This window comes from Kwoniella europaea, chromosome 2 (assembly GCF_036810445.1).
Source record: "Kwoniella europaea PYCC6329 chromosome 2, complete sequence".
NCBI lineage: Eukaryota > Fungi > Basidiomycota > Tremellomycetes > Tremellales > Cryptococcaceae > Kwoniella > Kwoniella europaea.
The window spans coordinates 2827311-2843545 of NC_089488.1; the positions used below are offsets into that span (position 1 = coordinate 2827311).

The following is a 16235-nucleotide window of genomic DNA, read 5'->3' on the forward strand; positions in this document are numbered from 1 at the left end:
ACTAACGATGATTCAGGGTCACTGTGGGGTAAGGTCGGTGGAGGAGGTCCAGCGGCAAACACCATACATCAACGCGACCTACCTTTCTTCTTCCTCCTTTTCCCTTTACAGTCTTACCAATACATGTCAAGTGGGAGGTGATTCGTAGGTATCTTATAGGATTAGGGAGAGTGCATGAGAAGTAGAGACTGGGAAAGATGCCGTCGTGGTCTACTAGAGCCAAAGATGATGGTGGGAAGAAGGCCGAGCCAGTAAAGGAGAAAGTGAAAGTGAGTCTTTCCTTCTCGTCAATGTTTAACTCTCCTGGGCCACGGTCGAGCTAATACTTCTCGTATAGAATGTCGGAACAAGCACTAAGAGCAAACCTCAACGTACAGATGCAAAAACTTCGACCTCTCTCAGGGAGCTTGCCAAGACCTTGAGCAAAAGTGTGGCTGAGAGAAGGAGGAAAGATGGTACAGGTGGAATGAAGAACGATGAACGAAGACATGGTGAGTTTGATTGCCCCTTAGTATGAATTGAAAGGGTATTGAGCTCGTGGTTAATCGTTTACAGGTCATTATGGTTTACTCGACGCTATCACCCCCAAGCCTCCTCCGCAGGTCGAAGGATCTTCCTCCAATTCACATAAGACTCCTTCCTCCAAATCAGGTTCTTTGTCATTCACCAACTCCGCTCCAGATTCACCAGCAAGTAAGAAACGAGGTGCGAGAAGAGAAAAGTCCTCCAAGAAGAAGGAGAAGGACAAACAGAAAGAACCAGAGGAAGAAGATGGTGAATGGGATGAACATGGATTTTGGAGAAGTAATCCCAAACCTCAACCGGTCCGGGAATCTCTTGCAGACGATCTTACTGAAACGGAGAAACGGAAAGCAGAAGAAGAGGTTGATGAATTGGAAGATACTCAAATCACTCCTGCGAGTAAAGGGAAAGGTAAAGATCTACCAACCTCATCTCCTTCACCACCACCTACCAAGCTTCGAACGCCCGCTCTACAACACACGGCGATTAACCCTCGGATTGTCGACGATACTCCTTTACCACTTCCTCCCCCTCAATCTCGATTACATCGTTTGAAGGATCCTGACTTCCTATTCAGCCAGAATGCTAGGAAAGATATTTCTCACCAAGCCAAGAACCAAGCACAGAATACCAAAGAGAAAGCGAAAGAACCGCTTTTCTTGGCTGTTTCAATTTCACCCGATTCCGACCAAGAACCTCACCAGAGAGAAGAAGATGATGAAACGGAAGAAGAAGTCGAGTTGACCGAATCCCCCATTCAGCGACCGACTACCAGACGATCTCATGTCAGGTTGAATATCAGCGATGATGAAGGTTCAATTCAGAGAAAGGGGATCCCTCCTCCATCTTTCCTAGCTGAACGGGAGAGGAAGAAGAGGGAAGAGGAGATGCGAGCGCAAAAGGCTAGAGAGAAGAAGGGCAAAATCAACCTGGGAGCTACTTAGTAAGCTCTCAATCGTTCTGTAGAGGAAATGATCTGATATGATATTTCACATGTAGTTCCGATACATCCGTCTCCGAGTCCAACGATCGAGGTCTTGTGCTTGTTCCCGATAGTAACCCCGAGGGAGCCACACCAGCCGGTCACTTTGGAATCGAAATCACTCCATTCGTCAATAACTCCCCTTCTCAAAGCCGCAAGAACAAAAGTAGATCCTCTCGCAAAAGCAAGACTTACGGTAAAGGAAGATCACATGCATACCAGCATGGTAATCCCCTCCCTCATGCCACATCCCAAAGACTTACCCTCACTCCACCTCCCGCCCCTGTGATATCTTCCTACAGGGGTGCTAAGAGAAAGGGGTCTACAAGCATCTGGCGCGATTCGTCCTCTTCGACATCACCGGAGCCAGATGCTGTAGACGGCTTTGATCAAGGTCATGATATGGGATATGATACTGAACCGCCTCGACCTGGTAATAAGCGAAAGAGATGGACTAGAAATGGGCCACCTCCTGGTGAGCGGCTGCTTGGCTTGTTTGGCGAAGATGAAGATCAACCACCTCGATATCGACAAAAGAGAGGGCGAACTCCTAGATATCCTGTTACAACAGTTTTCAAGTGGCCTGAATCCGATGAAGCAGAAAATGAAGATCAGGCTGAATATGATCCTGACACTGCTAGAAGAAGGAAGAAAAGAAGGAAGAGGGAGATCGAGAAGAGGCATAGGGTGATGATGAGACATGAACCGAGATTACAGTTGACAAGAAGTGGTTCTTGCCGGGCTAGGATCAAAAAGTAAGCTGAGATTCCCGCATAGTTCATACTAGCTTTCTGATTCAGATGGAAACTGCAGCTATGTCGGCAAAATTGGTCAAACCTTGACATTACCCAAGAAACCTCTTCACGCCTCCAAAGCTGTCCGTGGCAGGAGCTACAAGCGAATGCAAGGCGTACCAAAGCACGCCTGTAAAACTATGCCAACCATCTCTTATTACGAATACGTGGCGAGATATCGAAGATCACCGATCTCTGCCAGCTCGGCCAGTCGACCTTCGGGAGGCAGAGTGAATGAATTGATCTCCGCAGGAAGGAGAGCAAGGTTCGAGATGGGTATTCGCAAACAACGACCGATCACTAGAGAGATTACCCCTAAGCTTCCATTGGTACCATTGGTTCCGAGTCAAGAGGATCCTCAAATAGAGGATGAGATAGTTGTTGAACCGTCTCAAAGACCATTCAGAAGAAGAGGATCTTCTCTTGGTCAACCGCTCGTTCCTAAGAATGTACCAAGGCTAAAATTCACCAAGAATCAACCTCTCTCAACATCGAATCGACCTCAGCCCAGTGAAGATCTCTCAGAACGTACTGAACCTGATGGAACATCGATATTGGGCCACCTCTTCACTATGCCTCCATCTAGACAAAATCCGAGAAGAGAAATGCCACAAGCTTTCAGAAAGTCTGCCACTCCGCTGATTCCTTTCGAAGATATGATACTTAGCGATGATACTCCCGAAACTTCTAGGAGGAATCCCCAGAATTACTATGAATCAGAAGATCCTATCCAGCCGTGGCCACCTCAAGATTCGCAATTGGAAATAATCGGTTCCTATTCTGGTCGAACCCTTGAAATGTTTGGCGATTCTCCCGTTCTTCCATCACCACCTGAGAGATTATCGGAGACATTCAGGAGGCTTGATGGGATGTACGAACAGGACATGAGCACACACGTCGCTCGGCCAATGGTCCAAGAGGATATCACTCAGCCTGAACATGTTCAACGGGAAGTCACGCCTCTTCAGCATCGACCCGAAGTAATAGCGTCACCTATTCACCAGGCTGCTCAGCTCGAAGGCGAGAATGGTACCGATAAGGGAGATTTGCCTGAAGATGATATGGATTGGGCTGAGATCGGAAAACAAATCACACCGTCACAATGGACAGGGCTTGACGTGCATCTCGCTCGAGTAGAGGAAGAGATAAAAGCTCGAAAAAGTAGTAAATCTCGAGAGGCAAGTGAGAAAGTGGAATTTGCGAACTTTTCTCGTCAAGCCTCTCAAACGGCAGTCAATCCACCAGAGACCGGAGAAGGTTTGGTTGTTCCGGTACCTTCAATTGCTCGATCTCCTATTAGAGCACCTTCATCACAACCATCCGGTCGTTCGGAGCCAGCTCGAAAGATGACAGGTATGGAGGTAACTCAACATCTCCTACAACTTCCACTTGATCCATCCATCGCTCAAAACATCAATAAGACTTTTGTCACTGGTTCTGGTCGAGGAAGTTCCGCCGATCGACCTTCCGGATCAACCAGTACTAGTCGGAAAGCAAGAAGAAAAGAACGAGCTAAGAGAGTTCACGATAAGAGGTCGAAAGACAAGAAAAGGGAGAAGGAAAAGCAGGCTTTACTCAACTTTGACAAACCCCGCTCAATCACCTCTAGGCAGGTCTTTACTGAAGTACATCCGTCTTCAGATACTGAAGAAGAGGAAGAGATTGAAGAAGTTGAACCTTCTCATCAAATTTCTAAACCCCCGATCAAAAGAAAGCAAACCTTAAGCGAGGCGTATAGAAACATTCATCCTCCTCCTTCACCTCCTCGACTGAAAACTCGTGCGTCGGCACCATCAAGATTCTGTCTGGGAAACACACCCGTAGTGAAGAATTTTAAAGATGCCAAGCAACCTAGTGCGAAAGCTTTGAGTGACAGGAATAGAAGATTGTCTCAAGAAGCCCTTGGTAGAGGTAAGCTCTATTCTGCGCGTTATCATTCTCATACTCATGACTTAGCTGACATCGAGGACAATAGTCTTCAGACCGCCTATACGAGGGACTAATTCATTCGGTACTCGTAATTCCAGCACCGATATCACTGGGGGTGTTGGTGCCACATACGAACCTACCGAGGTATCTCATACCAATACTCAAGGTAATATCACGAGACAACCCTCAACAAACAGTATAAGGGATACCAACGATTCACAACCTTATATCAATGCTTGGAGAACTGAAATTGAAGGTACAGAAACCCCCGTTGGAAGAGGTAGGAACCAAGGTGGGAATCCTTTCGAAGAGGATTTGAGAGTGTTCGAACATTCTCCTCCTGAACCTTCGTTGAATGAGCGATCGGGTCAAGAGAGGGGAAGGCAGGGGAAGAGGTATTTATCAGCTGAGAATTGGGTGGGCTCGCAGGGGTAGTCATAGTCAGATGTCCCATGCGAAGACGAAAGGAGATAAAAACTGTATCAGATATTGTCGAATTCAAACGGTAACTGTACTGTGATACTGCCAAAAATCGTGTTCAAGTTGTATATATGAGATATAGTAGATTTGTGTGAGAAGTATAACAGAGTATGGACGTTGTATATAGGATATACTGTAAGAGTTGTGCATAATAACCCAATCATGTGATATAGAATACACTGTTAGAGTTGTATATACATTAAATCATCATGCATCCTCATCATCAAGTCACCATAATCCAGTACAAATCACCCAATATTGCCTTATTATCTACAGTACGCGAACATGACAGAAAAAGGCCTTCACAATGTTTTTGAATAAGGACGACTTGAAACACTGAAAAGTACATACATACAGAATTGGACTTAGTACAGTCTTTTACGTCTCGGTAGGATCAGCTTTCCATCCCCTCTCAACACCTTCAAGCTGTTTCATTTTGATCCATTCATATACCACACTGAAATCTTTAGTCGACCATTCACCTTTTCCCTCCCTACATACAGCTTCGTATATACTCTTAGCAGCCCATGTCATAGGTATGGGTAAATCTAATGCAGCAGCTGATTCGAGAGCTAGTCCTGCATCCTACAATCAACAAACAGATTTCCATCAATAAGCTCGATACTCCTTTATTGCAAGGGTGCTTGATCTAGCTATCACCCAGTGTATCTCACAGATAAATGTATAGCAAAGACGATCGCGATTGAACATACCTTTAGCATCAAGCGAGTTTGGAACCCTCCGTCATATCCCCTTTCTCCCGGCGATCCAGGTATTTCTTTCAATGGAGTATTCACCCTAGATGACCACGATTGGCCTGTTCGTAATGTCTATTGTGAGCTATTCCCAACGAACATATATCCATATAAGATCTTACCTGAAGATGTGTTGATGACATTATGTAATAAAATCGGATCTATACCTAGACTATTACCTAGTGCTAATCCTTCGGCAAGAGCAATTTGATTAATGGCTAATATCAAACTGTATATGTGATGGTCAATGAGTCAGATACAGTTTTAACCCTGCCGTGGGAAGGAAAGAACAATGTAACTGACTTATTGCAGACCTTGATTCCTACACCTTTCCCATTCTCACCACAATATACTATCCTATCTTTTCCCGCCATAGTTTGTAACAAAGGTAATGCCAATTCGGTAGCTTCATTCGAGGAGGATCCAAACATGATTGTCAATCCGCCTTTCTTTGCTGCTACCGTACCACCTGAAACAGGCGCATCTAACATTACTACTTTCCCGCTTGTCGATTCGTGGATGTTTTTGGCAATATTAGCGGCTGAAACAGGAGAGAGTGTCGTACAATCTATCAAGAGGGTGTGAGGGGATGATTCCCGCTGAGAAGAGGTGGTAGGGCTGATGGTGGTTGATGAGTCTAGGGGTGGTACAACAGAGGACGAAGTGGATGGTCCAGGTGAGATCGTGGTAGAAGATGAAAGTTGCTCGACTCCTTCGTTTTTATCCGAGGAAGGGAGAGGCGTAAGAGGAGGCTCGTCCTTTGGTAATGTCTGGAGTCCAGATAAAATACCGTTGGTCGAGTCGAGATAGACGCTTTCCACTTGTGGGGTGGAAGGTAACATCGTAAGTATCCTAGAAGCCATCTTGGACATTCTGATAAGGACAGCACACAATCAGATACGTCTGTCATTCGGGTACTTGATGCTCAGCTGACACTTACCCTCTTCCATTCTCAACTCTTTCAACTTTCCCAGCTAGCTCACTTCCTCCCCTCTCGCGCAATTCGGACAGAAACGACGATACTCTGGCATCATCCTGCTCGCATATCACATAGACTGGTGCACTCGACGAGCTGGAATTCTGAGATGCTAGGTAAGTCTTGGTGAATAGGTTAAGAGCCATGGGATGGCCTGTCGGGATTCATCAGCGACAGCTAAAGTGTAAACTTGCACCACTCACCCATCGCTCCGAGCCCTATCCACCCTATGGTCGATGCTCTTGACAGAGCTACTTGAGTTGGTCTCAGCATTCTTGACAGCTTGTTCGATGTAGTGTGTAGAATCTGTCTTGACGTTGGGATGGAGAGAGTGATCAACAAGCAGTTTGATATCCTTGGTCAGGTGGACGTACTCCACCGGCCCAGTCAATCGGCTAAACTTCGGTTAAATATCCTGCTATGCTTAAAACAAAATTTGATTCCGTCAACACTCCTCGTTGTGCGAGTGACCTGTTGAAACGAAAAGAAAATATCACCGTCTTGCTTCTTCTTCTCCTTACATCGACTATCACACATCGGGAAGACAACTGCACATGCCCCGCTCACCATCACCACCACCTCGAGGAGGATATCGTCGCTCATACAGGGACGAATCACCTCCCTGGGCCGCAAGGGAGAGGGATGACTTTCGATACAGAGGGGAGAGTTCAAGGTATAGGGAATACGACAGACGAGATCCCAGGGAGGAACCTGGATATGGCAGTAGAGGTGGATATGGATACGGCAGAGATAGGGAGTATGATTACGATAGTGCTAGAAGAAGGGGAGGGAGTCCGTTGAGAAGATCGTTTTCGGTCTCATCAAGAGATTACGAATATGATCCTTCACCACCAAAATCTCGACGGTCAAGGTCAAGATCTAGGTCAAAGTCACGCTCAAGGTCTAGGACAGGCACACCGGAAGAAGGTCAGATAACTTCACCTCTGCCATCTTCAAACGAAAATGCACCTGCCGCTGTGAAGTCTAGCTCAAACCCTGCTGGATTACCACCTCGACCTAGATCCCCACCTCCGCCCATCAGTAGTAGGAGAAGATCAAGATCACCTCCTCCTTATAGGGGTTATGCAAGAGAAAGGGAAAGAGAGAGGGATTGGCGCGATAGAGATAGAGATAGGGATTATTACTATAGAAGATCCCGATCACCTTATTCGCCTCCACCTGTGAGGAGGAGAGGCGGAAGATCACCTTCCATCGTTTCTTCCATTTCCACTAGATCACCTTCATCTAGACCATCTCCCGTAAAACGATATCAATCAAGGAGCAGATCTCCCGAAAGACCTCCCAGACAAAGATCAAGATTCCCTTCTCCTGCTCCTGTTTCCACTCCCATTACTCCTGCACCTCCCCCACGTCCTATACCGGTTGCTGTACCTCTATCAAACACTTCGATAGGTAAACCTATGTTGAACAAGATACCACCTTCAGCACCTCGTTCAGAAAGATTACCAATACCGGGCTTACCGCCTACCGGACCTAGAGCGTTGGCCCATCTGAATACACCTATACCTGTACCACTGGGTCGTACGTTGGGTATGAATCGATCAATCCCACCAACGGCTCCGGCTCCCGTTGTAAAAGAAGAAATCAGACCTTCACCCTCAACTCCTTCGGCTGGATTATCAGATCCATCAAAAGCACCTCCAGCTGCTGAACCTTCCACAGGAGTGACGGGCACACCGAGATTATCATGGTCAGAAAGGAAAACTCTCCTCTCACCATCAACATCGACCAGTATAAATCAAAGCAACACTCCCGAACCTACTAAAATCAGTCCTACACCTACACCCACGCCTGGTCCAGTGGTGATCAATCCATATACGGGGAAACCATTCGGTCAAGCTCGTGCTGCTGCAGCTCAAGGTAACTCATCCCCTGCTGCACCAAGCACACCAAGTATAATGGAAGATATCAAACCTAAGATTGATGAAATAGATGCTCGTCCACCTACCCCGCCAGTGATTCATCAGGATACGAAACCTTCCACTGAACCTACCCCAGTCCTTACTCGTCCCAACCCGCCTACAGGACCTTCGCATCGAACTTCGTTAGCACCGGTACCGGTACCCGTGCCGGTTGTTAATGAAGCTGAGTTGGCAGAAAGGAAAGCTAAAGAGGAAGAAAGTAGGATATTAGCCGAATTACCAAGTTTAAAAGTTCCGTTTGGTGGATTATCGTGGGAAATTGAGGTGAGTCCCAATTCTGAGCGTATCGTATCATCACATATGACGACGCTAATATGTATCCTTGTGGAATTGGTGGTTGATGGTTGTGTAGTTATCAAATTATAACCACCGAATGATAGGTTTATCGAATAATACTCTACGTGCGCAGTCTGCAGCGAGACACGCAGCTATGATCTTAGCTGATGCTGAAGCTGAGAGGATAGCAGCGGGAGAAAGGAGGAAGATTTGTGAAGATCAATTGTTGAGTTTCAGCGTGGGCATCATTCCTGGTGTATAGATTAGCATCCATAGTACAGTAGTATAGTAATACAGTAGTAGTCCATGTATATTCATATTTGTATATATATATATGCATACGGTATGCGTTGATCATGCCTTTGTTCACCGCGTACTGTTGTTCTCTACGCAAAAAGTACCGCTTAAATCACTTTACCCAAAAGATTTTAGAACGTCACTCGTAATGCTGATGATTGATGTATATATGCATGTATGCGGATGATTGATAAATCTTTGATACAATTACAACAAGTTTACAAAGATATATTCTTTCTGTATTGAGAGGATTGTTTTGATTTTGTTTCGAAACAGGATGGTGGTGGACGGAACACAATCTGAGGTCAGGTCTGTGGTTTTCCTCCTCCCCTTGTCTATCCATACATAGCTTGAGCAAATGCCTAGCGAACGATACCATCAGTATATCACCCATTCCACATATCAAGTTTAGACCAGTTGGAAGAAACGCTTACCTCGTATTCTTCAGTTGTCATCAATTCATGATCATCATCCGTAACATCTTCAAGCCGTTTGGGCACTCCGTTGACTGAAACAGGCGCAACGTCATTCATTAGCATCATAAGCCAACGCCCAAAAGAGATGCACGCAATGGATGGAAGTGAGACTTACCGGTAACCATCTTCCCTCCGTCCTCTCCTCCATTAGGCGTAACATCGTTCATCCCCTCCTCATCACCGTCATCATCTATATCAATAATACCATTTTCCACCCTGACTATCGGTATAGGAACCTCCTTTTCGTCCACAGCCGCAGGCATGGGAGTTTCCTCAAATTCTCCTTCTTCCCCGCCGCCATCATCATCCAAAATCTCATAATGAGCTTTCAGACTTTCATCTTCAATTTCCTTCTCATTACCCAATCCTCGACTCCTCTCTTCCAGTATTTGTTTACGTTTCTGATCGGCTATTCCCAATGTCGTCTTTTCGCCTGTGACAGTGGAGTGGGTGTACCAGTGAGGTAAAGCGTTTTGTTCTCTATAATCACATTTGACAAAGTTAGTGATACGTTTCTGTACAAATGTACTGTGCAGGATAGTTGAGGTAAAAGAGTGGGATGGAGATATCATTTTGGTTCACTGTCTTGATGTGTGACAGGCAGATCTTAGTGGTTAAGAAACCTCTCACTCACCTCTGTTGCTGTGCCAATCTCTCCTTCTCCTTCTCCTCATTCTCATCTTTACCCATGACAACCTCAAACTTCTTATCTTCTTCGCCATTCCTATTTTCTCCATCTTGAACTTTCACCGAAGTCTTTACATTCTGCGCTATCCACGCTATAATGTTGATAGATGGCACTGTCTGAGCTTCAACAGCTTTTAAAGCATCTCTAATCGGTGCAGTAGCAATGTTGAATCGCTGCATTGCATCCTGAGCGGTAGTGATGGTGCCATCTAATGAAGTGGAGGGATCATGCTCTTCAAGTTCTGATCCGCAATCTTCACATTTGAACGTATTTGTAAATGGGTCGAATATGTTAGATAAATCTAGGGGATCGTACATCCTACCGTCTAGAGGGCAGATATACCCTCGATGGCCTACTTCCTAAATGACAAACAGGACATCAGAACACATCATACCATATCAACGGTTTGGGTCTAGTGTGCACATCCTGATTACTCACCTGCTTGATCTTATCATCGATTCCTTTCCGCATCATCGCCAACCTATATTTTACCACATTCGCAAACTCCCTATAATCCAAATACCAATAATGTACATCTCTCGTCCTTTCCCTTTCTATGATGAGAGGTTTCCCATTTTTATCTATCGCGCCGGGTTTAGGTTGGCCGGGTTTGACGGGCTGAAGATGTTTTTCAGGTTGGGCAGCGAGCTGCTTTAGTCGCCATTCAGGTATGGGTACTTTCTCTTTGTTCACGTGTCTAAGAATGATATACGATGGAAAGCCGAAGAGCGAAGTTATTATGGCCATATATTGTGTGTTATCGGGGATAGGAGCGTGGTGTACAGACAATAAAGTCGGATTGGGTATTGGGTGATGGTGGAAATGCGAGTTTGAGAATGAGCTTTGTCCAGTATTTTCTACAACGCCATCTGAAGTACGAGCATACTCACCGTCGCACCAGCCTATGCGTATGTAAAGTACCCATATACTTCCTCACCTCAGGACTTGACAACCCAATCTTATTTGCTAATTCCATTTCTGTCGTTCTGCCAAACTCGTATTCAGTCAGCTACATGGTCTTTTACATCTTTCCGAACTCCTCGCAGCTCACACATTATCATGGATCATCATCTTCAGGATAATTATATAAGGTGTATCGTAGAACGCATAAGCGACTTGATAGACTAGATTTGCACATAGCTTGTTGATCTCGCTGGAGGACAGGGGCTGAGCCATGATGCAGAGTGTAAGCGTAGATCTACGTCTTTTCTACAAGCTGCATATAGCGAGAGCTCTTCGGACAATCCTCCTTCGAATCGTCGGACTAAGTTGCTGATTCGCTAATATAAAATCAGACTAGTTTATACTTGAGATCTCAGGTTGCAAGTCAAGAGAGATGAGATAGAGGTCTCTCTGTAGGCGAGAAGTGGACGGGAGAGGTGAACGAAGAAGTTCCCACGTGCCAAACACGTGATTTGGACTAGTCTCCGCACTTTGCAACCAGCGCATGGGATGCTGAATGAATGTACTGCTGTATGCATGCAGAATATGAAAACACCAGAGACTACAGCTCATCCCTCAGTCTCTTCTGCTGAACTACAATCTTCTGCACATCAGGTGCGAGATAAGCCATATTGGGACCTCCCTATTTCGCCGATATCAGCTTAATCCCTCCAACGTTAAACATGATAGACTACTCACCCATTCGTGAGCTGGAAGATCCGTTCTCTTGTAGTAAACCTCAGGAGAAGGAGGTGCATTCGATAAATCATTCTTGACAACTTCGACCTCTTCCATCACTCGTAAGAGATTACCACCCATGATACCAGCTATCTCAGGTTCTGTCCATCCTCGAGAAAGTAATTCTTGTATCTGTGGATCACCCAGGAAGGCAAAATGTGCTTTGAGTTTACGCTTCTCTCGGATCTCTAAGCTGATGAGCACGATGAAGGTACTAAATGACTTACCATGTTGGGCCATTTGCTAACATCTTCCATACCTTCCACAGCCAAGCTGATGCCGTTGAAATCGCTTCCCAGACCTACATGGTTCTTCCCCACGATTTTAGCTATATGTTCGATGTGATCTACAACTCGGGCTGTAGTGGCGTTGTTCGGATCAATGAAAGTTGAGAAGAGCACCGAGAGGCTGAGAGAATCGACGTAGGTCGTACAAAATATGAGTCGTTGATAATGCGCAAGAAATTGTATTGTATCATAAAATATGGCACTCACATGATCCCATTATTCTTATCAGGCCCATCCCCAATCATCTGCAAAATATCATCAGGGACATTCCTAGGATGATTGTTGATGGCCCTTGCACCCGAATGAGTCCACACAACAGGTGCCTTGGAAGCTTTGATGGCATCCCTGGCGGTATTATCTGAGGTGTGTGAGAGATCCACCATGACACCCAACCTGTTGAGCTCATGGACTAGCTCGATACCCCACGGTGTCAGACCGTTACCCGGATGAGCAGGTGGAATGGTTGATCCTGATGTACCTGCACCTCCTCCATTAGAGCTTGCGAATGACTGAGTGGGAGTAATCTTGTCAGGAATAGTCTCTGTCTTACTATCTATGTAGGGAATGAGAAAACTTACGCTGTGACAGACATGGGTGAGAGTCACGTATCTTACACCCAGTTCGGCGTACATCCGTAAAGTGCTGAGAGAGTTGGCTAGTCCGTGTGTCCTGTTAATCTCATCGCATTAGTTCATGCATTTGCTTCACAGCTGCGGGCACAGAGAGGTATCACATGCTCACCCTTCAAGGCCCATCAATACGGCCAATCTACCTTCCGAAAATGCATCCCTCACATCCTGAGCGGTACGAGCACCTTTCATCAGAGTAGGATAGTACGCCAAGGTATTCTTTACTAGATCAATGGATTCTAAAACATGTTGGACAGTCTATGCTTGAGTTAGCCGACATAATCAACATCAGGTATTCAGATGTCAGTGAAAGCTTACTTCGGTAGGGTTCAGGAAATCGGGTCCAACATCTCTCCCATCTATTTAGATTCATAATCCATATATCAACCTTCGAAATCCGCAACTGAAGTAGCCGGCTTCACTCACAAGCCCCAGGACACGGTGCGTTTGCAGTAAAGAACGCTCCACCCAATCCACCAGCCTTCGCTCTCGGTAAGTCGAAATGACCAGGATGAGACTCGTTCAATCTCGGTATAGCATCCATCGGTCGACGGTTGATCGTTCGCATCGTCGCTGGTAAGTCGATATGAGTGTCGATCAATGGGTACTTTGCCAGTATCTCCCTTGACCTGGCTTCAAGCTCTGGATGGAGGGGTACATATGGAGATGGGTTGGATTCGAGTGGTTTTTGGGACTGGGAAGCTGCAATTGAGCCTAGTAAGGCTAATAGTGCACATAGGTGTAGCTTCATAGTGGTTGATGGCCTCAGGAGAAGAAGCAATGACGAGTGTGGGTGATACAGAGATGAAGGTACGGTCCCCAGCAATGAATGAGTGGTTGAGTCGAGTATAGAGAGGTGATTCAGCGATACAAGTGCTCGATATGCAAAGTACAGTGTACATTCGGGAAACGGTAGCTGTAGTATGGAGTATCAGAGTAGCATCGATCGGCTAACTGATTTGACTGGGTTTACGCGTTTTCGGGGATGACCTCGAAATAGTCGGCCAATTCGATTCGACTGAAGAAGATAAGACCTTATCAAGAGCGAATAGGAATATCCCTACTATTCCCGATTTGCCAAGGTTTGTCGCGCAACTTTGTTTACAAGACAAATCATGGATGGGGTCTTTCTTAGTTCGTTGGCCGAATGGTTGAGCGACTTCATATTGATCCTTATCGTGTTATCTTGCCATGCTGTTAGAAATACCATATGCTATCCTTAATAAATGTATATATACAGATGACATTGCGTGTCAACCTCAGACTTATGTTTCTTTACACTAGCTTCAGATAAACTACTGTATCACATCAACCCGACAATATCACAATGTCAAGTATCGACGATAAATCTTCTGTGGATGGTGTCCATGTCGTACCCGTCCATAAATCCCAGGGACCCGATGCTCATTTAGGTACAATCCCAGAGACTGAAGATGCCAATGCGTTTTTGGCTTCCCATGCAATTGGTACATATACCGACGAGTCAAATAAGAAATTACTTCGTCGAATCGATATGTACCTCATGCCTATGATGTGTATTTCATATTGTATACAATATATCGATAAATCAGCTTTGGCCTATGCTGCTGTTTTTGGAGTTAAAAAAGATTTGGGTTTGGTAGGACAGGAATATTCTCTGTTGACTTCTTTATTCTATATCGGTATGTCCTACATAACTACTAAAAGAATCAACTCCGATTTGCTGATGTTTTGGAAATCGTTACGCAGGTTACCTCGTTGCCGAATACCCTCAAGCTTGGCTGAGTCAACGTGAGTGATCCATCGTTTGACATCCTTCTGATACCTCCAGCTAATAAATTTCATACTAGGTTACCACATTGGTCGATTCCTGGGTGGTGAGTGGTATAGATCAATACCACCCACTCCACAATACTGATTTCTCTTCAATCCAGTAATCATGTTCATCTGGGGCGGTATCCTCATGTGTACAGCTGCTACCCAAAAATTCGCCGATATCGCCGCTGTGAGATTTTTCCAAGGTGTATTCGAATCTGCTCTTACTCCAGCATATATCATCGTAACCGGTATGTCCATCCACCCTTCCAATCTTAGGTGTTTGTACTGACTGTACGTGGATTTAGGAATGTGGTATACGAGACGAGAACAGCCATTCAGAGTAGCGATCTGGTACTCTATGAATGGTTTAGGAAACGCCATCGGAGCATTGATCTCTTATGGAATGGGTCTCATCGATGGAAAATTGGATTCTTGGAGATACATCTTTATCATTGAGGGTATCATGACTATTATTTGGAGTTTTGCGGTATTTTCTATCTTCCCTTCGTCACCTATGAGAGTCAGGTGGTTGAACGACGCCCAGAAAGTACAAGCTGTAGAGAGGATTAGAAGTAATAGGACAGGTATCTTGAACAGGGAATGGAAATGGGATCAAGTAAAGGAAGTGAGTAAAGCTCCCATCTAACATAAGATAGTGTGGTTTATCGACACGGAGGTTGAGAGTGAGACTGACAATGATGATTGTGTATGACTCTTAGGCTTTGGACCCTCGTATTGATCCCAGTGGACATATTCTATTCTGGGCATGTGTATTGAACGAAGTTATCAACGGTGGTGTATCCACCTACAAAGGTCTGGTAATCAAATCTATCGGCTGGACAGATCTACAATCTGCTTTGGTAAGTCTTAGTCTCGATTCATACATTGACTCGCTCTTCTCTTCTTTCGTGCTATACCAATACCAGTTGCTGATGTTGTTTCACCACACCGATCGCTGATTATAATTTTCCCTTTGATAGTTCGGTATAGCCTACGGTGCAGCAGTAACCATCGAAATTGCTTCCTGTGGATATTGCGCCATGCGATTCAAGAATGCCAGACATTGGTGTATGATACTTTGGTTACTACCTTCAGCTATCGGAATGATCCTTCAAATCACTCTTCCGACGTCTAACAAAGCTGGAAAGACCATTGGTGTGCTGTTGATGCCTTCTTTTGTCGGTTCTTTGGCTTTATGTATGGGTATCCCAGGGTAAGTAGGCTGTGACCCAATCAAAAATAGGAACTATGTAGCTGATGTAAGTAATAGTCAAAATACAGCTGGATTCACCAAAAGAAGTGTAGTAGTAGGTATGGCATTCATCGGATACTGCGTAGGAAACATCATCGGTCCTCTGTAAGTTGCCTCTCTTCAAGTTGTGAAGGAAAGAAGGGACGAGGCTGATTTGTCGATGTTGGGATTTTAGGGCATGGGTATCAGGTCAAACTCCAGAGTACATTTCCGGGTACACGACCTGTCTAGCCTGTATGGCCGGTCAAGTGGTTTTGTTCTTGTTATTGAGAATCTACTACGCTAAACAGAACAAGCTCAGAGATCAGATGGTAGCTTCCGGTCAAGCTCCCGATCCCTCGATCCCCGATGGAGGAGAATTCGAAGATTTGACTGATAAACAGGATTTGAAATTCCGTTATACTTTATAAAAGAGTTGAGGCATTCCTTTTCCATTCAGATGGATCAGTCTTACCGCACTTCATAAGCTGAA

At 45.3% G+C, this 16235-nt stretch overlaps 6 protein-coding genes across 6 annotated transcripts; 3 read left to right on the forward strand and 3 right to left on the reverse strand.

Moving 5' to 3' along the window:
- Window positions 1–197: 197 nt before the first annotated feature.
- On the forward strand, window positions 198–4662 carry V865_007410 (uncharacterized protein; the record flags this gene model as incomplete). Its single annotated transcript, XM_066231157.1, has 6 exons — window positions 198–269; window positions 338–491; window positions 556–1465; window positions 1522–2259; window positions 2318–4209; window positions 4274–4662. 6 exons carry the CDS (start codon window positions 198–200, stop codon window positions 4660–4662), a joined length of 4155 nt encoding a protein of 1384 aa, XP_066087254.1.
- Window positions 4663–5085: 423 nt separating this feature from the next.
- V865_007411 (uncharacterized protein) lies at window positions 5086–6711 on the reverse strand (the record flags this gene model as incomplete). Its single annotated transcript, XM_066231158.1, has 6 exons — window positions 5086–5292; window positions 5421–5524; window positions 5585–5691; window positions 5766–6335; window positions 6403–6592; window positions 6642–6711. 6 exons carry the CDS (start codon window positions 6709–6711, stop codon window positions 5086–5088), a joined length of 1248 nt encoding a protein of 415 aa, XP_066087255.1.
- Window positions 6712–6992: 281 nt separating this feature from the next.
- Window positions 6993–8919, forward strand: V865_007412 (uncharacterized protein; the record flags this gene model as incomplete). Its single annotated transcript, XM_066231159.1, has 2 exons — window positions 6993–8645; window positions 8734–8919. The coding sequence occupies 2 exons, from the start codon at window positions 6993–6995 to the stop codon at window positions 8917–8919; spliced, it is 1839 nt and encodes a 612-aa protein (XP_066087256.1).
- Window positions 8920–9289: 370 nt separating this feature from the next.
- V865_007413 (uncharacterized protein) lies at window positions 9290–11294 on the reverse strand (the record flags this gene model as incomplete). Its single annotated transcript, XM_066231160.1, has 7 exons — window positions 9290–9316; window positions 9389–9462; window positions 9546–9910; window positions 10065–10477; window positions 10557–10815; window positions 11009–11104; window positions 11170–11294. The coding sequence occupies 7 exons, from the start codon at window positions 11292–11294 to the stop codon at window positions 9290–9292; spliced, it is 1359 nt and encodes a 452-aa protein (XP_066087257.1).
- Window positions 11295–11622: 328 nt separating this feature from the next.
- Window positions 11623–13465, reverse strand: V865_007414 (uncharacterized protein; the record flags this gene model as incomplete). The annotated part of the gene is made up of 8 exons (XM_066231161.1): window positions 11623–11703; window positions 11760–11930; window positions 12026–12206; window positions 12293–12594; window positions 12664–12754; window positions 12827–12972; window positions 13033–13073; window positions 13141–13465. 8 exons carry the CDS (start codon window positions 13463–13465, stop codon window positions 11623–11625), a joined length of 1338 nt encoding a protein of 445 aa, XP_066087258.1.
- Window positions 13466–14041: 576 nt separating this feature from the next.
- Window positions 14042–16173, forward strand: V865_007415 (uncharacterized protein; the record flags this gene model as incomplete). Its single annotated transcript, XM_066231162.1, has 9 exons — window positions 14042–14375; window positions 14443–14484; window positions 14544–14570; window positions 14628–14759; window positions 14817–15136; window positions 15231–15371; window positions 15492–15724; window positions 15782–15868; window positions 15939–16173. 9 exons carry the CDS (start codon window positions 14042–14044, stop codon window positions 16171–16173), a joined length of 1551 nt encoding a protein of 516 aa, XP_066087259.1.
- Between the last annotated feature and the right edge of the window lie 62 nt (window positions 16174–16235).